This window comes from Macaca fascicularis, chromosome 11 (genome assembly GCF_037993035.2).
Source record: "Macaca fascicularis isolate 582-1 chromosome 11, T2T-MFA8v1.1".
NCBI classification, from domain to species: Eukaryota; Metazoa; Chordata; class Mammalia; order Primates; family Cercopithecidae; genus Macaca; species Macaca fascicularis.
Window position 1 is genome coordinate 111,204,878 of NC_088385.1, and position 23,485 is coordinate 111,228,362.

Here is a 23,485-nt window from a genome sequence, read left to right on the forward strand (position 1 = left end):
ACTAAAAATACAAAAAAAACTAGCCGGGCGTGGTGGCGGGCGCCTGTAGTCCCAGCTACTCTGAGGCTGAGGCAGGAGAATGGCGTAAACCCGGGAGGCGGAGCTTGCAGTGAGCCGAGATCGCGCCACTGCACTCCAGCCTGGGTGACACAGCGAGACTCCGTCTCAAAAAAAAAAAAAAAAAAAAATAAGAGTGGGGGAGATTACAAAGTACATTGATCAGTTAGGGTGGGGCAGAAACAAATCACAATGGTGGAATGTCATCAGTTAAGTCTATTTTCACTTCTTTTGTGGATCTTCAGTTGCTTCAGGTCATCTGGATGTATATGTGCAGGTCACAGGGGATATATATGATGCCTTAACTTGGGCCCAGAGGCCTGACACTCAGGAGGCAGAGGTTGCCCTGAGCCAAGATTGAGCCAATGCACTCCAGCCTGAGCAACAGAGCGGGACTCTAGAAAGAAAGATGTATTTGGATTCACTTTAAGAAAGAGTAAATAAGCATTTAGGGCTGGGCACGGTGACGCATGCCTGTAATCCGGTGGCCAACCTGGTGAATCCCTGTCTCTACTAAAAATACAAAAATTAGCCGGGCATGGTGGCGAGTCCCTGTAATCCCAGCTACTTGGGAGGCTGATGTTATAAGTAAAGTTTCAGTGCCGCAAAAGAAATAGCACTTGAATATAAAGTTTTCTTTTTAATTCTCAGCAAGGCAAGTTACTTCTATAGAAGGGTGTTCCCTTGGGGTTCTTATCCCTGACACATGTGGCCCCTGCTGCTGTGTCCTTCCCCTATTGGCTAGGGTTAGACTGCACAGGCTAAACTAATTCCGATTGGCTAATTTAAAGAGAGTGACAGGGTGCGGGCGTGGTTTCACGGGAAAAATTGTTATGACAGAGCAGGTAGTGAGTCAGGGTGGGGTAGGTAATCGGAATGAGTTAGGGTGGAGCATGTAATCGGAATGAGTTAGGGTGGAGCAGGTAATTGGAATGAGTTAGGGTGGAGTAGGTAATCGAAAAAGGTTGCTTTAGGATGAAGTTAAGTTTAAAAGAAGTAGGCAAAAGGCCCAGCACTGTGGCTCATGCCTGTAATCCAGGTACTTTGGGAGGCCTAGGCCGTCGGATCACGAGGTCAGGAGATCAAGACCATCCTGGCTAAGGTGAAACCCAGTCTCTGCTAAATAACACAAAAAAATTAGCCGGGCGTGGTGGCGGGCGCCTGTAGTCCCAGCTACCCGGGAGGCTGAGGCAGGAGAATGGCATGAACCCAGGAGGCGGAGCTTGCAGTGAGCCGAGATCGCGCCACTGCATTCCAGCCTGGGCGACAGGGCGAGATTCCATCTCAAAAAAGAAAGAAAAAAAAAAGTAGAAGGCAAGGAATTGAACATACTGACATACTGATTCTTTGAAAAAGAAAGTTAGAACTCATATCTAACACTGAGGCAGGAGAATTGCTTGAACCTGGGAGGCAGAGGGTGCAGTGAGCTGAGATAGCGCCATTGCACTCTAGCCTGGGCGACAAGAGTGAGACTCCCTCTCAAAAAAAAAACAACGTTTAAAATCCATAGATACTTTTTCGGTCTCCGGCTGCCGCTGCAAGAGAAGCCGCCATGTCTGCGCATCTGCAATGGGTGGTTAGCACTGCTCCAGTTTCCTGTCAAGAGGAGTAAGGAGACCTACAGCACCGAGCCCAATAACTTGAAAGCCTGCAACTGCTTCCGCTACATTGGGCTTATTCACTGCAAGACTGTGGGCGTGGAGCCGGCAGCCTACGGCAAAGGTGTCGTGGTCGCGAAGCAGAGATCCAGCCAGCGGAAGCCTGCCACCTCCTACGTGCAGACCACCATCAACAAGAATGCTCAGGCTGGGCACGGTGGCTCACGCCTGTAATCCCAGCACTTCTGGAAGGCGGAGGCGGGCGGATCACGAGGTCAGGAGTTCGAGACCAGCCTGACCAACATAGTGAAACCCCGTCTCTACTAAAAATACAAAAATTAGCTGGACATGGTAGCATGTGCCTATAGTCCCAGCTACTCAGGAGGCTGAGGCAGGAGAATCACTTGAACCCAGAAGGCAGAGGTTGTGGTGAGCCGAGATTGCGTCACTGCACTCCAGCCTGGGCAACAGAGTGAGACTCCATCTCAAAAAAACAAACAAACAGCAACAAAAAAAGAATGCTCGTGCCACCCTCAGCAGCATTAAACGCAGGATCCTCAAGAACAAGTACCGCCCTGACCTGCACATGGCAGCCTTCTGCAGGGCCAGCGCCAACCTGCAGCAGCCAGAAGCCTGTGATGGTGAAGAGGAAGCGGACCGCCTCACCAAGAGCTCCTGAGCCCCCTGCCCCCAAAGCAATAGTCAGCTGACTTTCTCAAAAAAAAAAAAAAACCAAAAAAAAAAAAAAAACGAATCACGAGGTCAGGAGATGGAGACCATCCTGGCTAACACGGTGAAAACCTGTCTCTACTAAAAATACTAAAAATTAGCCGGGCCTGGTGGCAGGCGCCTGTAGTCCCAGCTACTTGGGAGGCTGAGACAGGAGAATGGCCTGAACCTGGAAGGCGGAGATTGCAGTGAGGCGAGATAGTGACACTGCACCATAGCCTGGGTGACAGAGTGAGACTCCATCTCAAAAACAAAACAAAACAAAAAACAAAAAATCTATAGATAAAGGAATTCAGATATATACTGGTGGAGAACTATAAGGTTCTCATCTGTCTTTGGGGTGGAGAAATTGGTCTGAATGCCTCTTAATGAGACATAGGTCGCTCTCAGTTCAAACCAGGGCCTAGAGCGTTAGGAATATCCAAGGCTCCTTCAGGCTCAGCTCCACGAAGTGACCATAGCTTTCTGTTAACGACTGGTAGCCATCAACTGTCTCAGGAGTCTGGGATTTTGGCTGTCAGAAAAATTAGAGGGGGATGATCCTCTCAAGATCAACTATCTAATAATGTTTAAGAATTTAGAGGTTAATAATAATAAGCTATGTGACACTTCTTTCATCTTAGGATCTAATAGCTGTTTACCACTACTAATTAGTATATAACTCCTTGGCTAATGGTGAGGGTGGTTGATCTGCACTTTTATGAGATGAAACATCTGAGAATTGAGTTGAATGGAGTCTGTACCTCTTGAGGTACTTCTGATGAGTGGTTTCCTACATGAAAACTATTTTCTTTCCTCTAAGATTGAAATGGGACACTGAGCAACCCAAAGCAAGTGTATTGCAGAAGGGGAATATTCTGCATGTACTAGCACGTGCACATTATGCATGTGTGTACATGTAATGCAGAATGCAGGCACTAATTTTTTTTTTTTTTTTTTTTTTTTTTTTTTTTTGAGACGGAGTCTCGCTCTGTCGCCCAGGCTGGAGTGCAGTGGCCGGATCTCAGCTCACTGCAAGCTCCGCCTCCCGGGTTTACGCCATTTTCCTGCCTCAGCCTCCCGAGTAGCTGGGACTACAGGCGCCCGCCACCTCGCCCGGCTAGTTTTTTTTGTATTTTTAGTAGAGACGGGGTTTCACCATGTTAGCCAGGATGGTCTCGATCTCCTGACCTTGTGATCCGCCCGTCTCGGCCTCCCAAAGTGCTGGGATTACAGGCTTGAGCCACCGCGCCCGGCCTCAGGCACTAATTTTTAAAGACATTTTTTCATGTTCCTTTCACTCCTTTTAGCCAGTTGTTTAAGAAAATTATGTTTTTCTAGCCGGGAGTGGTGGCGCATGCTTGTAATCCCAGCTACTCGGGTGGCTGAGGCAGCAGAACTGCTTGAACCCAGGAGGTAGAGGTTGGTTGCAGTGAGCCGAGATCGCACCACTATACTCCAGCCTGGGCAACAAGAGCAAAACTCCGTCTCAAAAAAAAAAGAAAATTATGTTTTTTTTCTTCTGACAAGAAAAGACAAGCTCTGAGTAATGAGAATATACACACTGTGGAAAATGGCATGCTTACCCATAGAATGCTAATTAAAAGTAAAATGCAAAAATGAATATGCTACTCCTTGAGTTAGGTTTTTTGTTTTTTTGGAGATGAAGTTTCGCTCTTGTTGCCCAGGAGTGCAATGATGCGATCTTGGCTCACTGCAACCTCCGTCTCCCAGGTTCAAGCGATTCTCCTGCCTCAGCCTCCCAAGTAGCTGGGATTACAGGCATGCGCCACCATGCCTGGCTAATTTTGTATTTTTAGTAAAGAAGAGGTTTCTCGGCCGGGCGCAGTGGCTCAAGCCTGTAATCCCAGCACTTTGGGAGGCCGAGATGGGCGGATCACAAGGTCAGGAGATTGAGACCATCCTGGCTAACACGGTGAAACCCCGTCTCTACTAAAAAAAATACAAAAAACTAGCCGGGCGAGGTGGCGGGTGCCTGTAGTCCCAGCTACTCGGGAGGCTGAGGCAGGAGAATGGCGTGAACCCGGGAGGCGGAGCTTGCAGTGAGCCGAGATCTGGCCATTGCACTCAAGCCTGGGTAACAGAGCAAGACTCCGTCTCAAAAAAAAAAAAAAAAAAAAAAAAGAAGGGGTTTCTCCATGTTGGTCGGGCTGGTCTCGAACTCCCAACCTCAGGCGATCCACCTGCCTCCCAAAGTGCTGGGATTACAGGTATGAGCCACTGCACCCCACCTTGAGTTAAGTTTTGATCAGTGTCCACTGTAATGTTTTGTTGACAGTTACTGTGAATGTCCAAACTTCTAACCACACTGAGGTCATCATGGATTTATACCATGCATGAGGCCGTAATGATTATAATAACTCAACTATTGAGTCTTTTACATCTATTTACATCCTTTACATCTATTTACTCATCTCATTCTCCACAATCACCACATAAGGTGTAGATACTTTATTTATCACCATTTTACAGATGAGTAAAGAAGGCACTCCTTTACTCACCACAAGGGAGAGGTAACAGAACTTGCCTAAGGGCATGCAGCTTGCCAGCAGAAAAGGCAGGTTATGTGATTTCATTGCAGGCTCTTATAACAATTGAGCTATACTGCTTGTTAGTAGAAAGCCAGATGATGCTATGGGATTAGCCCAGAGATTTACAAAAGAGGAGACCTGGGCACATTTGAAGGCAGAATGGCTTGAATGGCCCTGAATACAAGATAGGAAGAGGATGTTGAAAAAAGGTGGGGTCCCCTAAGACCACTTGGAATTAGGATAGGTTATAGGTTGTAGTGCTCTGGTAAAGGTAGGCTTTAGCAGATGTAGAACAATCCTTATTCTTCTGAGTATAAGTATAGAGAGCTGCTGTGAAGAGAAGACACAGAAGTGAAAGTAACTTGTACCTGATGACTTGAGCTTCTGGGCAGTGTGCTGGAGCTGGCTCGTACCAGCTCAAGAGAGCCCTTGTTAGACATCAAGGAATTTTGCAAGAAGGCTGGTAGCTTGAAATTAGCCAAAGTGGGAATATGTCAATTCCGGAAATTAGCAAATACTACAAATTAGGGCCCCCTCACCACCACTCAGAACTGGTTTACCAGAACACCTTACCCTCCCTTTCTTCTCTTTTCCGCTTCACTAACAGTAAAAAGCCTGCTGAAGTGCCAGTTGAATTCAAACCCTGAGTGAGTGCCGATTATGGGAAAGGCACTGTGCCAGATCCCAGGGTAAGAAAGACCAACCCCTCAAGTGAATAATACTGTGATGGAGAGTGAAGAGCGTGCAGGTGTAAATCCTGGACTAGCTGTCGGCTCTTGAGACAGTCACTTAACCTTGGGTTACTCATCTGTAAAAGGAGATAATAATACATATTCCAAACGGTTATTGAGATGACTAATGAGAACATGTAAAGCTCCTGGCACAGAGGTGTTCAATAGGTGATGGTTCTAAGAGTGGCTGACATGTAAACAGATGTCTTTCATATAGCTTGATATAAGAAATAAAGACGGGAGCGGGGCACAGTGGCTCATGCCTGTAATCCCAGCACTTTGGGAGGCTGAGGTGAGAGGATTGTTTGAGCCCAGGAGTTCGATACCAGCCTAGACAACAAAGTGAGACCCTGTCTCTACAAAAAAATTTTTAAATTAGGCATAGGCTGGGCGCGGTGGCTCATAACTCTAATCCCAGCACTTTGGGAGGCTGAGGCGGGTGGATCACAAGGTCAGGAGATCAAGACCATCTTGGCTAACACAGTGAAACCCCGTCTCTACTAAAAATACAAAAAAAAAAAAAAAAAATTGGCTGGGTATGCTGGCAGGCACCTGTAGTCCCAGCTACTTGGGAGGCTGAGGCAGGAGAATGGCGTGAACCCGGGAGGCGGAGCTTGCAGTGAGCTGAGATCACGCCACTGCACTCCAGCCTGGGCAACAGAGCGAGACTCTATCTCAAAAGAAAGAAGAAAAAAAAATTAGGCGTGGTAGTGTATGCCTCTGGCCAGCTACTTGGGAAGCTGAGGCGTGAGGATCATTTGAGCCCACGAGTTTGAGGCTGTGGTGAGCTATGATTGCACCACTGCACTCTAGCCTGGATGACACAGCAAGATTCTGTCTCCAAAAAACAAGCAAATAAAATAAACAAAGACAGAATGACTACAGGTCATATAGTCCCCTGAGTAGATTCCAGAGTTTTCAGGGTGGATGTTTCATGGATGATTTTTTTCCTTGGTTGTTATCAGAAAGTTACCGGGGGGTTTTTGTCCCTACAGATCAAGTTTACCAGGTTTACTTGTTGCTTTTACCTCTTTTTAGCCTGTTCCTCACTATATATTATTTATTCGTAAGACAAACCATGGATTTGGAGATAGGCACACTTGGATTTATATCCCAACTCCAACACTTACCTGCTTTGTGACCTTTGGCAAGATTCTTTACTTCCTAGAATCTCAGTTTCTAATTTCATGCATAGGTGTAATAACTGAATCCAACCTTTTGGTTTCATCTCCCTTGATGCTTCTGCATCCCTATGCAAAAGACACTGTATCTTTTGTATATACTGCTCCATCTGCCTAGAAAATTTCTGCTCTAGAGGTAGAACAGCACTGCATTAAGAACCAAGGCCTACATATCAATCTCAGCTTTGACATCAAATCTAGGTGACCATGAGCATGATAATTATCCTCTTTATACCTCAGTTTTTAAAATTTGTAAAATGGGGGAAATAATAATATCTCCCTCATTGGGTTGTTGTAATGATTAAATTAATCCTGTAAGAGCTAGATTTATGTCAGGCATATAGGGGGCACTGAAAAATTCTTAGGCATTACTCCCATTCTCATTACTGCTGCCCTCATTGTTCCTCAAGCTGTGGTTCAAAAATCGCTTGCTTTATGAAGCCTTCCCCATTTTTTCCATCCTATTATTTACTTATCTTTTCTGTACCCATTGAAGTTTATGAACCACCACATTTGGAGCACCTAGTATGTCCCAGGAACTCTCCCAGGCATAGTACAGATGTTGTTTTATTCAGACTATCCAATATGTTCACACTTATTATTCCAGCTTCCTTCTGGGATACATCAAATTCTTTTTTTTTTTTTTTTTTCTTCAGATGGAATCTCGCTGTGCTGCCCAGGCTGGAGTGCAGTGGCACGATCTTGGCTCACTGCAACCTCCGCCTCTTGGGTTCCAGCGATTCTCTTGCCTCAGCCTCCTGAGTAGCTGGGATTATAGGCGCCCAACACCCATGCTTGGCTAATTTTTTTGTATGTGAGTAGAGATGGGTTTTCACTATGTTGGCCAGGCTGGTCTTGAACTCCTGACCTAAGTAATCCACCTGCCTAGGCCTCCCAAAGTGTTGGGATTACAGGTGTGAGCCACCACACCTGGCCGATAGATCAATTTTTTTTTTTTTTTTTTTTGAGATGGAGTTGCCCAGGTTGGAGTGCAATGATGCAATCTCGTCTCACTGCAACCTCTGCCTCCCAGGTTCAAGCGATTCTCCTGCCTCAGCCTCTCAAGTAGCTGGGATTACAGGCACCTGCCACCATGCCTGGGTAATTTTTTTTTTTTTTTTTGGTAAGTTTTAGTAGAAATGGGGTTTCACCATGTTAGCCAGGCTGGTCTCGGACTCCTGACCTCAGGTGATCCACCTGCCTTGGCCTCCCAAAGTGCTGGGATTACAGGTGTGAGCCACCGTGCCCAGCCCCAATCAAATTCTTAAAGGCCAAATTACCTTTATAAAACTGAGGACCCCCTAACATTTACCATGTAAAAGTTTCTCTCCTTTTCTCTGTGAAAAAGATGGAATCTACAAATTAAGTAATACCTGTATTTTTACAGATTTAATCTCTCAGCAATTATTTACTGATCAATTACTATGTGTGCTTACTATATTAAGTGCTGGGAATATGATGGTGAGCATAACTAATCCTGGTCCCTGATCACATGTGGCTATGTACATCTATATTAATTAAACTTAAACAACATAAGAACTTCACATCCACACCTGTACTAGTCATCTTTTATGTACTTAATAGTCACATGTGGTGAATGGCTATTGGGTTGGACAGTGTAGATTTAGAACATTTTCATCACCACAGAAAGTCCTCTTGGACTGTGCTATTCTACAGTGGGGGAGGTGGACATTGATCAAATACTCATAAAAGCATGATTGCAATTGTGATAAGTATTAGGCAGAAAGAATACATGGTAAGATGGGAACATTTCATAGGGGGATATGACTTCTCTGTTGGTTTTCCCAAGGAAAACCTGTTCAAACTAGGTTTGCTCAATGCTTGGAAGTTAGCAAAGCCCTGTGGTGGGAGGGAGCACAGTAATTACAGGGACTGAAAGCAAACTAATGACTGGATCGTGGGGATTGAGGGGAGGTTTGGGTGAGATGAAGGGGTGGAAGGACCACAAAGGGCCTGGTAGAAAGAAGATGAAGAAGCAGAGAGACTGAGTAACTTGACTGTGTAGTTAGTAATACAATCTGGATTTGACTTCAAAGTCTATGCTGCATAGTAAGTGTATATTCAATGGACTTTGGTTCTGCAATAATCTCTTTTTGCTCCTTCTTTGGAAGTTGCCAAAGTTCCCTCTACTGGATTATTCCTTTAGCATAAAAACATGCTGTAATAATTTCCTTGTTAGACAAACCAAAAAAACCCAAAAAGTCTGGCCAGGCACAGTGGCTCATGCCTGTAATCCCAGCACTTTGGGAGGCCGAGGCAGGTGGATCACAAGGTCAGGAGTTCAAGACCAGCCTGGCCAACGTGGTGAAACCCCACCTTTACTGAAAATACAAAAATTAGCTGGGTGTGGTGGTGTGCGCCTGTAGTCCCAGCTACTCGGGAGGCTGAGGCAGGAGAATTGCTTGAACCCAGGAGGCAGAGGTTGCAATGAGCTGAGATCGTGCCTCTGCACTTCAGCTGAGTGACAGAATGAGACTCTGTCTCAAAAAAAAAAAAAACAAAAAAAAACCTTTCGCTATCCTACATCCCTCTTTAGCTCCTTTCCTATTTTTTTTTGTTTTGTTTTTGTTTTTATAGCAAAACCCTTTAAGAGTTGGGTATACTTACTCCGTCCATTTCCTTAATTTCTATTTCTTGCTGAACTTCTTCTGATTAGGATTTCTTACCTCCCATCATTTTCATAAGTGACCTCCATGACTCAGCCCTTACCTTATAGGATTTCTTGGCAGCACTTGAAATAGTTGATCTTCCTTTTTGGAGCACTTCTTCATTGGCTTCTGAGACACCACACAGTCTCGGTTTTCCTCCTACCTCCCTCCAGCTCTTTCTTAGGCTCCATTGCTGGATCCTTTTCCCCTTTTGCAGTTTGAGCATGCCAGGGCTCTGTCCTGAGCCATCTTTATTTCTCTAAATACATTAACTCCTGGGTAATTTCAGCTAGTCCCATGGAGTGACAGTTAATTATATGTGTCAACTTGGCTAGCGTATGGTGCCCAGTTGTTTGGCAGGTAAAAGCACAGATGTTGCTGTGAAGGTACTTTTTAGATGTGATTACAGTGAAATCAGTAGGCTTTGAGTAAAGCTAATGACCATCCATGATGTGGATGGGCTTCATCCAATTAGTTGAAGGCCTTAGAGAAAAGACGGAGGTTTCCCAAGGAGGAAGCAAGTCTGCACCCAGACCGCCTTTAGTCTCAAGATTGCCACATCAACTCCTGCTTGAATTTCTAGCCTATTGACCAGCCTTGGAGTTTTCAGACTTATCAGCCCTCACAACTATGTGAGTCAATTCTTAAAAAACAAAAACAAAAACAAAAAACTCTCTCTATATACATGTATCCTATTGGTCTTGTTTCTCTGAAGAACTGTGACTAATACACATGGTATTAAATATCTTTTATATTTGACACCAAATGTTTATTTCTAGCCTTGACTTCTCCCTTGAACTCCATACTTACATATCCAACTGCTTAGTCAACCTCTCCATATGGATAAATAATAGATCTCTTAACCCATACTATGGATTTGTCCCAAACTATTGTTTTCCCCCACCTACCATCTTTCTTCCTCCCCTCTGGGTGTTCCTGCTTTTCCTTGAAGAGTGCCATCATTTACCCCATTGCTAAAGCCAGAAATCTAGAGTTATCATTGATTCTCTTTCTCTTACATTTCTTATTCCATCCATCTGTACAACTGTATAACATAAATCTGTACAATTAGCTTTACCTTCAAATGTATTTTTTAACCTCACTGATCAGCCTTTATCATCTGTAGCATCATCTCTAGCTTGGACCAGCACAGTAATGTCTTAGCAGGTCTGTATACTTTTACTTTTTTTTTTTTTTTTGAGACGGAATCTCACTCTGTCACCCAGGCTGGAGTGCAGTGGTGGGATCTCGGCTAACTGCAAGCTCCACCTCCCAGGTTCACACCATTCCTCTGCCTCAGCCTCCCCAGTAGCTGGGACTACAGGCGCCTGCCACCACGCCCGGCTAATTTTTTGTATTTTTAGTAGAGATGGGGTTTCACTGTGTTAGCCAGGCTGGTCTTGATCTCCTGACCTCATGATCCGTCCGCCTTAGCCTCCCAAAGTGCTGGGATTACAGGCATGAGCCACCGCGCCCCGCCATATCTCCACTTTTAAGTCCCTGCCCTCCTTAGCCTATTCTCCACACAACTGAGCAATTATTTTATCACACAACAATAATTTCCTTCACTTCACACTCTGGCGTCTTACCACATTTAAAATGAAATCCAAAATCCTGACTATGGCCTGATGATGGATGTGACCCCTGGCTATTCCTCTGACCTCACTTCCTACCACTTTTTTTTCTCACTCATTAGGCTTTAGACATACTGGTTACTTTGTAGATTCTTGGATAAGTCAAGCAGACTCCTAGCTTAGGGCTTTAGTATGTTGAAGCCAGAATAAAAATGTAGAGACAAGTCTCTAAATTAAAATTTTTTATTTGGAAAGAAGGAATAGCAATTTGGGACATATATGCAGACAGGGTGGTCTTCAGTATGTCCAAAGAACAAAGAGAAGGTTAGAGGTTTTAGAAATAGGAGAGATGTTACGTATTGCTCTTCAAGAAAGTTCTTTGGGACTAGTTAGGGTTTGGGGAGCTGGCAAGCTCTGGTGAGTGATAGCAGTGGGCAAAATTAGTCCTACAGTATCAGCAAGTTATCTTAGCATTTATAGATAAAGCTGGTCTCAGGTTACAACAGGCAGTTTCAGCAGTCAGGCTTGCAGAGAATTACATTCTTGGAGCAATGTTTTGTATCCTGAATGCTTTTCCCCCTAGCCCCTTGGCTCTGATTTAGTTGGGTATGACAAGAATGACCCAATTTTATGATCAGCTTTCATAAGTACCTCCTCTTTCCTCTGCTTAGAAAGATTTCTTCCCTAGATACTCTCATAGCCTGTTCCCTCATAGCACTCTGGGTTCTGCTCAAGCATCACATTCTGAGATCTTTCCTGAATTCCCTACCCTACTTTATTCTTCTTCAAGGTAAAAAGAACTCTTTCAGAAAAGCTTCGTGTGTGTGCGTGCGAAGGAGAGCAATGAAATGGGGTGGTGGTAACTACAAGGGTTGGGGCACATGGGATCATGAGAGCCTTTTCTTTCTTTGTGGAGACAGTTTTGCTCTGTCATCCAGGCTGAAGAGCAGTGGCATGATCATGGCTCACTGCAGCTTCAAACTCCTGCTCAAGTGATCCTCCCACCTCAGCCTTTCAAGTGGCTAGGACTACAGGCAGGTACCACCACACCTGGTTGACTTTTATAATTTTTTTGTAGAGACAAGGTCTTGCTATGTTGTCCACGCTAGTCTTGAACTGCTGGGAAGCAATCTTCCTGCCTCAGCCTCCCAACATGCTGGGATTACAGGTGTAAGTTACTGTAAGTTACAGGTGTAAGTTACAGATGTAAGTTACTGTAATCTCTCCCAACATGCTGGGATTACAGGTGTAAGTTACAGGTCGGGAGGCTTTTTTAAAATGGTAAAACAACATCGCATTTGTATGATGATGTAAGTGATCAGGTAGAGAACAAGCAATTGATGATGCCAGAGGGGGAGGCTAATTTCAAGACTGATGTTCATTCATTAAGAAGGAAATAAAAGATGAGAATCCATACACATGTGAAGTTGGCCTTCACTATTCTCCACACGACTGAGCAATTCTTTGAATGTACAACAATTATTTCCTTCTCTTCTCTTCACACTCTGTTTTTGTTGTTGTTGTTGTTGTTTTTGAGATGGAGTCTTGCTCTTGTTGCCCAGGCTGGAGTGCAATGGCACGATCTTGGCTCACCGCACCCTCTGCCTCCCGGGTTCAAGCGATTCTCCTGCCTCAACCTCCCAAGTAACTGCGATTATAGGCGCCCACCACCATGCTCAGCTAATTTTTGTCTTTTTAGTACAGACGGGGTTTCGCCATGTTAGCCAGGCTGGCCTCGCACTCCTGAACTCGTGATCCACCTGCCTCGGCCTCCCAAAGTGCTGGGATTACAGGCATGAGCCACTGCGCCCAGCCTCATACTGTGGTTTCTTAACACATTTACAATGAAATCCAGGCTGGGTGCGGTGGCTCACGCCTGTAATCCCAGCACTTTGGGAGGCCGAGACGGGCAGATCACCTGTGGTCGGGAGTTCAAAACCAGCCTGACCAACATGGAGAAACCCCGTCTCTACTAAAAATACAAAATTAGCCGGGCTTGATGGCGCATGCCTATAATCCCAGCTACTCAGGAGGCTTTAGGAGAATCACTTGAACGTGGGAGGCGGAGGTTGTGGTAAGCCAAGATAGTGTCATTGCACTCCAGCCTGGGCAACAAGAACAAAACTCTCTTAAAATAAATAAATAAATAAATAAAAATAAAATGAAATCCAAAATCCTGACTATGGCCTGATGATGGGTCTGACCTCTCGCTGTTCCTCTGACTTCACTACCTACCACTTTTTTTCTCACTTATCAGGAAATAATAAGAGTGAAGGCAGAGAATATGGCAGCTTGCTGGTTGAGAAGAAAATTTAAGGGAGTTCTGTCTGACTGATGCTATTTTCTTAAAGTAGAAAGTAGGTCATGAGCTAATGCAAGGTGTAGGGGCATTAGAAGTTTGAGGAAAGAGGGATATGTGTGAAACAGTCATTTTGGATCCTGAGAAAACAAATATTCCAGGGATGCAAAGGATTGCTGGGCAACATTGAGGACGCATTAGAAGTTTGTGGTCTTGACTTCAAAGTGAAATCACTTTTAATTTCTGTGTTTCCTTCAGCAATGTTTTGCTGCTTTAAGTGGAGTACAGAATACGTGGACAGCTAGGTTCAGCAAGGGTGGGCCTTGCCATGTCAACGTGACTGAGAAGTTTAGACTTCATCTTGAGGGCCCTAGACAGCTACTGAAGGTTTGAGTAAAGAAGATTTGGGTGTTAGAAAGATTATTCTAGCTCAGTATGGTGTGTGTGTGTGTGTGTATGAGAGAAAGGCTTATTATAGGTAGAACAGTAGTTTAATACAATAGGAGCCTTTATCAAACACCTGCATAAATTTGTTACAGCTTAGATGACAGTTCAGGAACATAGAGAGGTCTATTTCCAGTATTTTCTGAGTACCTACTATATACCAGATTCTGTAAAGACAAAATAAACAAGGGTTTGCCTATCCAAAGCTCTTGTAGAATATTTGTAATTATTATTAGGTATTTGGGGGACAAAGAAGAGGGAAGGTGCAATTAACACTGGTTGGAAATCCGGGAAGACTCCCAGAGGAGGTGACATTTCAAATGAGCTTTGAAGGACTAGGTCCTTAGGGAGGGAAGATAATTCTCAAAAGGAAGAATGAGCCCAGTCAAGAGATGCAAAATGTATGATTAAAACATTTTATGTTTATGATTTGCTACAGCCAGGCACAGTGGTTCACACCTGTAATCCCAGCACTTTGGGAGGCTGAGGCAGACGGATCTCTTGAGGCCAGGAGTTTGACCACCCTGGCCAACATGTTGAACCCCCATTTCTACCAAAAAGACAAAAAATTAGCCAGGTGTGGTGGTGCATGCCTGTGGTCCCAGCTACTTGGGAGGCTGAGGCGTGAGAATCGCTGGAACCTGGGAGATGGAGGTTGCAGTGAGCTGAGATGCACCACTGCTTTCCAGCCAGGGCAACAGAGCAAGAGACTGTCAAACAAACAAACAAACAAATAAATAAATAAAAAAATTGCTGCATGATGAGAAATGATGGAAGAAGATGAGGTTCTTCCGTTAACCAGCAACTAAATAGAACTAAGGAGTTTTTCCTTGGGAATTCATGACAAGGGTAAGGCATCTAGGCCCTTAACAGCAGCAAGAACGATTTGAAAGAAAAGAAGATAGTTTTAAAATGGTGATTTTTAACTTAAAAGAAAAATAACTACATGGTGCTACTCTGGGCATCTTTGCTATAATTTGCTCACTTAGGAACAATGTGAAGTTAAAATGCCTTATCTAGCCTGTTTTGGAATGCTGGTAGAAAATATTAACTATAATCACTCTGAGCTGTCTATACAAGATGCTTTTAATGGCAAGGCTCTTCATATCAGTCCTTATTACTTGCTTTTAGTACATTATTTCAAATTAAATGATCCTTCTGTGTCCTAAGTCATGCTTTTGAAATAAGGTGTATTTTCGATATATTTCTAAGAAAGAGAAATTTATGACCTTAGTTCATGGGTCATTGTGTAGACTAAATGAGATAAAGGCATATACAATGATTAATGCAGAACTTGGCTTGGGAGCCAGGAGTAAATGTTTTGTGTTCTCCCTTAGACCCAGTCTTTTCATGTTTTTCCTTCTTTCCTCCATAAATCACATTGTTTCCTGAACACCCATGTACTAGATCCATTCTCTGTTCTATGGACTCCAGAATCAGGTCAAACACTCATGTCAATAATCACCTTACAGGGGAAGTGTCATGTTAGTGTGTGTAGTGTGTGTGTGTGCCCCTTTAGAGGGCGAGGAAGCTAAACCAAGCCTCTGAGTTTCACCTTGGAAGGACCTGGCAGGACCTGGCAGTGGTTGCCTGTTTGTTTAGAGGGAATGTGGCTTCTGCTAGCCGTTAGGAGCCTGCAACGCTCTCACCTGAGAGTGCTTCAATCTGGCATTATCCAAAGAAGTGGGAAAGACGTTCATTCATTCATTCATTCATTCATTCAGTCAGTCAGTTATTATGTATTTATTCAGCAAATATGCATACCCTGCTAGTGCGTGGTGCTGAGTAAGAACATGAGTAAGAGAAGGGGAGCATGAGAGAGAATGGCTCACCTTAGTAGCAGCAGGTGGCTGGGTGCGGCTGGAGTTAAAAGACATTCAGTTTTTCTTAAAACAATAAAAACTAAACTCAGAGTCTGGTAAGGAAGAGGTGCTCTCAGGGGAAGTTGGGTGTGTTCCTGAGAATTTGTCATTTCTTTTCAGGATTAGTCAGGATGAACTCCACGTTTCTTTTCAAAAGCCTAATAACTTCCTTTAGGGGATTACCAAACTGACTAATCCATGACCTTAGGGCAGTGGGTCCCAAACTTTGCTGCCAACTCGAATCACCTTTGGAGTTTTTTTTTTTTTTTTTTTTTTTAAACGCAGAGGCCCAGGTCACACTCCACACCAATGACATCAGAATGTCTAGGGGTGGGAGCCAGGCACTAGGATTCTAAAGACCCTAACGCGATGACAACAGCTAGCAAAGTTCTGGAGCTACTGCCTTAGGGCATAGTCTAGTTTCTTCACTAAAAACACACTTATTCCAAATTTGGTTCCAGAATTGCCTTAAATTGTTTTTTTGCTCTGTTCTTAGGTTGGGGGCGGCTATGAGCAGGCAGAGGATGTGGTGTCACCCAATTAGGAGCTCTCAGCTTGCTAAGCCAATTAGCATAGGCTGCCAGGGCTGCACGAGGAGTGGATTTCTGCTTTGTCATTCTGACTCTGGCAGTTAGCCCGCCCGCTCGGCGCAGGGCGTGGCTTCTCGTAGCCATTAGGAAACAGCAACCCTTTCACCTCAGTTTCCTTCGGTCCAGCATTTGCGGCGAAGCGAAAGGTGGTCGAGTCCTGAAGGAGTGCCTGATGTCTTCATCATTCTCAAATTCTTGTAAGCTCTGCGTCGGGTGAAACCAGACAAAGCCGCAAGCCCAGGGATGGGAGCACGCGGGGGACGGCCTGCCGGCGGGGACTACAGCATTGCGCCTGTGGGGAGCGGTGTGCGTCTCGGGGAAGGGGAGATATTTTAAGGCGTGTCTGAGCAGACGGGGAGGCTTTTCCAAACCCAGGCAGCTTCGTGGCGTGTGTGGTTTCGACCCGGTCACACAAAGCGTCAGCATGTGGTAGGTGAGACCGGCACCTGTAGGCTGGCGGTTTCCTTCCTCTTGCTCTTTGTAGAGACAATTTGCAGAACAGCGGAGAAAATGGGTATTGTATCGTTTCTTACAGAGCCTGAGTCTTGAAATGTAGATGACAATGTGTTGAGTGGACCGACAGATCCTTGACAGCATTAAGAAAGTATAACTATGTAAGAATACTTCTCCAGGAATTTTCACACCATTTAATCAGAAATCCTGAGACGCTGTCAAAACACATGGGGTCTCCATGTTTTTACAAGTGGGGAAAGCAAGGCTCGGAAAGATCAAGTGGCCTGCCCAGCTGGACACAGACTATTAAATGGGGCGGCGACGACGACCCCAGGGCTTCCTCACTCTCTCGGGCAGTACAGGATAGTGATTAAGACCGTCAACCACATTGCCTGGGTTTGAATCCTGCCTCTGCTGTTGAGTAGCTCCTTGAGCTTGGACAAGTTTCTTAGCTTTTCTGTACCTGTTTCCCTGTCTATAAGTTGGGCCTGGTAATACCTACTTGTAGACTGGTTGTGAAGTTGAAATGAAATGTTAATATATGTGAAGCAGTATAGATATATTAGCTACCATTATTACCATTAAGCAGCTCTCCTTTTTTTTTTTTTTTGGAGACGGAGTCTCATTCTGTTGCCCAGGCTGGAGTGCAGTGACACAGTCTTGGCTCACTGCAACCTCCGCCCCCCGGGTTCAAGCGATTCTCCTGCCTCAGCCTCCCGAGTAGCTGGGATTACAGGCACCTGCCACCGCGCCCGGCTAATTTTTGTATTTTTGGTAGAGACAGGGTTTCACCATCTTGGCCAGGCTGGTCTTGAACTCCTGACCTCATGATCCACCCGCCTCGGCCTCCCAAATAAGCAGCTATACTTTGGAATGTTGGTGTGATTTATGTCTCATGAATAGGCCTCATGTCAGTGTAACTGTGGAATCTCTATGCTCCACTGAGTTCATCCCTTTGTGAAATTTTACCGTTAGTGCCTAGTTTCATCTGTAGTGTCATGTATAGTTCAGGATTCTTTTTAATAAAGCAGCAGATAGGCAGAGTGTTCTTTATTTTGCTCCACGGTTTCAAATGTCAAGGAAACATTGGAAGTTGGATTTTGGCATTCAGAATAGATGTAGAGTTCAAAGCAAGATCAAATTGGGAGGTGTTTTGTTAAAGTTGAGATAAATGGGTATTAAGCTTCTTTTTTGAAGCTTTTCTGAATTCGGGATTTACCGGGAAAGTAGGACGTTTAATTTTAGCAGAGCAGTGCAATGATTTAACTCTGACTAGAACTCTGACGTTTATAGCTAACCTTGAGGCCCTGTTTTCAGCCAGTTTGCGGATTTGCCGGGGTCAGACTCCAAGCTTAAGTGTGAGTTTTAGCCTTTGTCAGAAATGCAGCAAGTCATGCTAACTTGCAAGGGAGTCACCCGAGGGCACGCGGTGCCTGCAGGGCCGGGACGGAAGCCCCGCCTCCGGCGCAGTTCCCGCCTGGCCGCGGGGGAGAAGCACCTTACACGCCCCGCTCTGCTTTTGTGCCACAGAGTACGGTCGGGCCCTGGAAGGAACGCTCTCGGAATTGGCCGCGGAAACCGATCTGCCCGTTGTGTTTGTGAAACAGAGAAAGATAGGCGGCCATGGTCCAACCTTGAAGGTAGGAGAGAGTAACGTGTCTTTTTAAATGGGGGATGAGCTCGTTGAGTCCAGCGTGGCCACAGCCTGCCTTTAAAGCCGGCGTGGATGTGACCCTCCATACGGGACGCAGCGCTGGGAAATGACGAAAAAACGCTTGTGGGCTAGCGCATGTGTTAATCGAAGCTGATAAGACGTTGGACAAATTTCACATCCCGGGAAACTTGAAATTTCTAACGATTTTCATCTTTTAAAATAGCTTTTTAAAGATGTCCTTTTTCTCCTATTTCCCCTTCCTCTTTCCCTCCCAGTTGTAAATAAATTCCCCCCCACCCCCGACGGAGTCTCACTCTGTCGCCCAGACTGAAGTGCAGTGGCCCGATCTCGGCTCACTGCAAGCTCCACCTCCCGGATTCACGCCATTCTCCTGCCTCAGCCTCCCGAGTAGCTGGGACTACTGGCGCCCACCATCACGCCCGGCTAATTTTTTTTGTAATTTTAGTGGAGACGGGGTTTCACTGTGTTAGCCAGGATGGTCTCGATCTCCTGACCTCGTGATCCGCCCGCCTCGGCCTCCCAAAGTGCTGAGATCACAGGCGTGAGCCACCGCGCCCGACCCTAAATAAAATTTTTTAGCAGCAATGTAATCTGCTAAATGTTGGTTGTTTAGGGAAGTCCTGAGAAAAGGGGATCAGGAAATGCTTATCTTTCTCATCAAGGTGGCCCTGTAATCTTCCTCTTAATTCTCTCAGGGGTAGGGGACCCGAAAACCCCAGGCTCTGGAGGAAGCAACCAGGAAGCTCTTGGGGTGACTTCGTTTTCCTTCAGGTGTGTGTTTTTTAGCCCAGAGTTAACAGCTGGGTGAAGGGAAAGGAAGAAGTCTTCCCTTTGACTGGTAGCAAACAGTAGAAATCATTCCTTAGACCTATGAGAGCCTATAGAAATCCTTCCTTAGACCTATGCCACTGAGGAGTTACAGCCACTGAGGGATTTATAACTTACAGTGTTGGAAAAATGCTTGGAGGCTGGGTGCATTTTGTTTTTTCTTTTTTTAAATCTCACCTGTGGTAGATTACCAGGTTAGAAAACCTCCCGTAATCCCATCACCATGATCTATGTGATTTTTGTCCTTATTCATTTATATCTCTGTAATTTTTAAGAAACGAAAACATTGCCTTCTTAGAAGTAAACCTGAGTGAGGACTGCGTTAAATGTAAAAATATATTTAGATGTGTTGCAGCCTTAGGAAAAATACTAATAATTGAATTTTTATTTATTACCTTTTCTTCTAAAAGTATTTATTTTTGACAAATCGTTATAGGGAATGGATCGAGACTTCAAACAGCAAATTAATGGAAAATAATTAATGGAAATACAGAGGCTTTTAGCTTTAATTAAAATATATTGTGTTACTCAGATCTTTAGTTTGCAGGTAAAAGGAGACAATGGTCTATTATATTAATATTCCTTCCTGGCTGGGCGGGTGGCTCACACTTGTAATCCCAGCACCTTGGGAGGCCGAGACAGGTAAATCGCCTTGAGCTCAGAAGTTCCAGACCAGCCTGGGTAACGTGGTGAAACCCCGTCTGTACTAGAAATACAAAAATTAGCCAGGGCTTGGTGGTGCGTGCCTGTGATCCCAGCTACTCTGGGACTGAGGCTGAGGCTGGAGAATCGCTTGAACCTGGGAGGTGGAAGTTGCAATGAGCTGAGATTGCGCCACTGCACCCTGGCCTAGGTGACAGTGAGACCATGTCTCAAAAAATATATTTATATATATATATGTATATTTCTTCCTGTCTGATTATTCTGTTATCTTCACCTATGCCATAAGTTTATAAAGTTATATAGTAATTTGATCTTTATGTAATCCTACTGATGCTCCTGGTTTTAATGGCAATGGGAGTAAAAAGAGTCACTCTTTTTTTTTTTTTTTTTTTTTTTTGAGACGGAGTCTCGCTCTGTCGCCCAGGCTGGAGTGCAGTGGCGCAATCTCGGCTCACTGCAAGCTCCGCCTCCCGGGTTCACGCCATTCTCCGGCCTCAGCCTCCCGAGTAGCTGGGACTACAGGCGCCCGCCACTGCGCCCGGCTAATTTTTTCTATTTTTAGTAGAGACGGGGTTTCACCATGGTCTTGATCTGCTGACCTTGTGATCCGCCCGCCTCGGCCTTCCAAAGTGCTGGGATTACAGGCGTGAGCCACCGTGCCCGGCCATGAGTCACTCTTTTTATAAGCTTTGGAACTCAATTGATTTGATCTGATGTTCTGTTTTTTCTTTTTTTTTAATTGAAAACTTTTTTTTTCTTTAGAGATGGAGGTCTCACTATGTTGTCCAGGCTGGTCTTGAACTCCTGGGCTCAAGCGATCATCCGGCCTCGGCCTTCTAAAGTTCTGGGACTGCAGGTCACGACATTTAGTGAGGTATAGTGCCATGAATGAAAAGCATACCACCAAGAACACTTAAAAGAAATCATTTAGCGTATTTCTTAAGTAAACTTACTCTACTTTGTGTCTTTTTTTTTTTTTTTTTTTTTTGAGACAAAGTCTCGCTCTGATGCTCAGGCTGGAGTATAGTGGCATGATCTCCGTTCACCCCAACCTCTACCTCCTGGGTTCAAGCAATTTTCCTGCCTCAGCCTCCCCAGTAGCTGGGATTACAGGCACACGCCACCACACCTGGCTAATTTTTGTATTTTTAGTAGAGATGGGGTTTCACCATGTTGGTCAGGCTGGTCTCGAACTCCTGACTTTGTGGTCCAAAGTGCTGGGATTACAGGTGTGAGCCACCACGCCCAGCCTTTTTTTTTTTTTTTTTTTTTTTTTTTTTTGAGAAGGAGTCTCACTCTGTTGCCCAGGCTGGAGTTCAGTGGCACGATCTCGGCTCACTGCAACCTCTGTCCCCTGGGTTCAAGTGATTGTCCTGCATCAGCCTCCTGGGTAGCTGGGATTACAGGCACTTGCCACCGTGCCTGGCTAATTTTTGTATTTTTAGTACAGACAAGGTTTCACCATGTTGGCCAGGCTGGTCTTGAACTTTTCACCCTGTGATCCACGCACCTCAGCCTTCCAAAGTGCTGGGATTACAGGTGTGAGCCACCGGGCCCAGCCCTATCTTTGTTTCTTAATGAGTGCTAAGAAATGGAAGAAGAGAAAAAGCAAGGTAAGGACTATTGGTTTGAAAGATCTGTGAACTTTCAGCCAATTATTGCCCACATTTGGGGCTAAATAGTAGGTTTTGAAAACCTTAAAGGAGCTTTGGGTTTCAGTGGAGAAAGGCATTTATTTAGTGGATAATTGGGTGCTTATAGTCCTAAAGTCCACACCTTAAAAAGAAGGTTAAGATTTCATACTTTAATTGCAACATAAATAATGGAGGGAGCTCTTCAAAATGTCCACATTTTCCTTTCTCCTTTTAATATTGTTTCTTCCTCATCCCCTTTTCCCTGAATAAACAACAGCAGCAAAACCTACCCTGCTTTCACAGCGAGTGTACTATAGAAGACAAGGGAGAAAGAATCCTGCTGGAAGAAGCTGGTGAACCTAGGTGACTCCCTTGATAAAGGATGAAAGCTTTCCAGAAGAATGTTCCAAAAAAGTGTAGTCTCCAGACCACCTGCTCAGAATCCCCTGGAGTACTCCTTAAGCATGCATGCCCAGGCTTTACTCAAGTTCTTTTGAAGTAGACTCGGGAAAGAGCTAGGAATCTGCCCCCTCCCTTTTTTTTTGAGATGGAGTTTTGCTCTTGTTGCCCCAGCTGGAGTGCAGTGGCATGATCTCAGCTCACTGCAACCTCCACCTCCTGGGTTCAAGTGGTTCTCCTGCCTCAGCCTCCCAAGTAGCTGGGACTACAGGCATGCGCCACCATGCCCAGCTAATTTTGTATTTTTTTAGTAGAGACGGGGTTTCACCATGTTGGTCAGGCTGGTCTCGAACTCCTGACCACAGGTGACCCACCCACTTCAGCCTCCCAAAGAGCTGGGATTACAGTGTGAGCCACCACGCCCGGCCTGCCTTTTTGTTTTTGTTTTGTTTTAAATAACCTCCCTCCAATAATTCTTAGGATAAATATCAAGTTTGAGACGCTTTAATATTATTGTACATAGGGTAGTTTTGTCAAGATCATTTGATGAGATAATTAGAATTGCGGAAAACAAAGGACTAGTCTTTTAATACCCAAAACATATTTGTTAGGAAACAGCAAATAGGAGCCCAATAGGGGAGTAACACTTTTATTGAACACTTCAACAATGAATAGAAAAATAGGGAACCAAGCTGTTTGTGGCTAGGGCTTTTGTATGTCCATGTATAAAGTTGGAACTAGGGAGCTCCAAGATGGCTAAGAACTATGAATAGAGTTCCTACTGCTCAAAGACATATGGCTTTCATGAACATCTTGGTTTTTAAAGAAAAGTTCCAGTATTCTTATAGGGAACCTGTTTTGTATGTAAATCAGCATCTCCCTCTGGATTCCAGGGTTTTAAAACCACTTGTAGAAAGGCCTATTGGTGGTACTGAGAGGAGAAGCAGAGTGAGTGAAAAAGTGTTTACTGGTATAATACCAAGTGTCAGACATAGTTAAGACTTAGTAGTTTGAGGTAATCCTGGGAGATAAGACTAAAACTGGCAACTCGGGGCTTAAATAATTTCTTCAGGGCAATATTAGGAGGGATGACAGGCACAAAGCAAGGTGGGATTAATATCCAGATGAATTTTGCAGACAGTTGTGGTGGCCCTATGTTCCAGTCTTAGGGGGTAGATGCTGAGACAAAGGTAGGTCTCCTTTCATGTTTTGAGACAAGGTCTGGCTCTATTGCCCAGGCTGGAGTGCAGTGGTGCATTATCGACTCATTGCACCCTCCACCTCCTGGGCTTAACCCATCCTCCCACCTCAGCCTCCCAAGTAGCTGGGACTACAGCTTATTTTTGTATTTTTTGTATATTGGGGGTTTCACCATGTTGTCCAGGCTGGTCTTAAACTCGTGAGCTTAAGCCGTCTGCCTACCTTGGCCTCCCAAGTGCTGAGATTATAGGCATGAGAGCCACTGCGCCCAGCCAGGTCTCCTTTCAAGTCTAACTTCTAGTTACCAGAAACAGACATCAGGACATGAGTGGTAATTGAATAACTCTCCAACCATCCCCTTTCTTAAC

General features: G+C 44.8%; 1 protein-coding gene and 1 pseudogene across 24 annotated transcripts in view; both read left to right on the plus strand.

Moving 5' to 3' along the window:
• The window catches only part of TXNRD1 (thioredoxin reductase 1), a 184,685-nt gene that overhangs the window by 100,471 nt on the left and 60,729 nt on the right, over nucleotides 1–23,485 (plus strand). For 6 of the 24 annotated variants that reach the window (XR_012420555.1, XM_045365819.3, XM_045365816.3 and 3 more), the window contains one exon: nucleotides 18,249–18,358. The exons of 3 other annotated variants lie outside the window; for them this stretch is intronic. Coding sequence is in view for 8 of the 21 variants with exons in the window: in XM_045365819.3 (XP_045221754.1) it covers nucleotides 18,249–18,358 (110 nt within the window). In the remaining 13 variants the exon portion in view is untranslated. Of the gene's footprint in view, nucleotides 1–16,331; nucleotides 16,695–18,248; nucleotides 18,359–20,646; nucleotides 20,759–23,485 lie in introns of those variants that run through there. 15 more of the 24 variants (XM_065524731.2, XM_074007653.1, XM_074007651.1 and 12 more) reach the window with 9 other exon arrangements.
• LOC141408090 (large ribosomal subunit protein eL28 pseudogene) lies at nucleotides 1,461–2,032 on the plus strand (annotated as a pseudogene).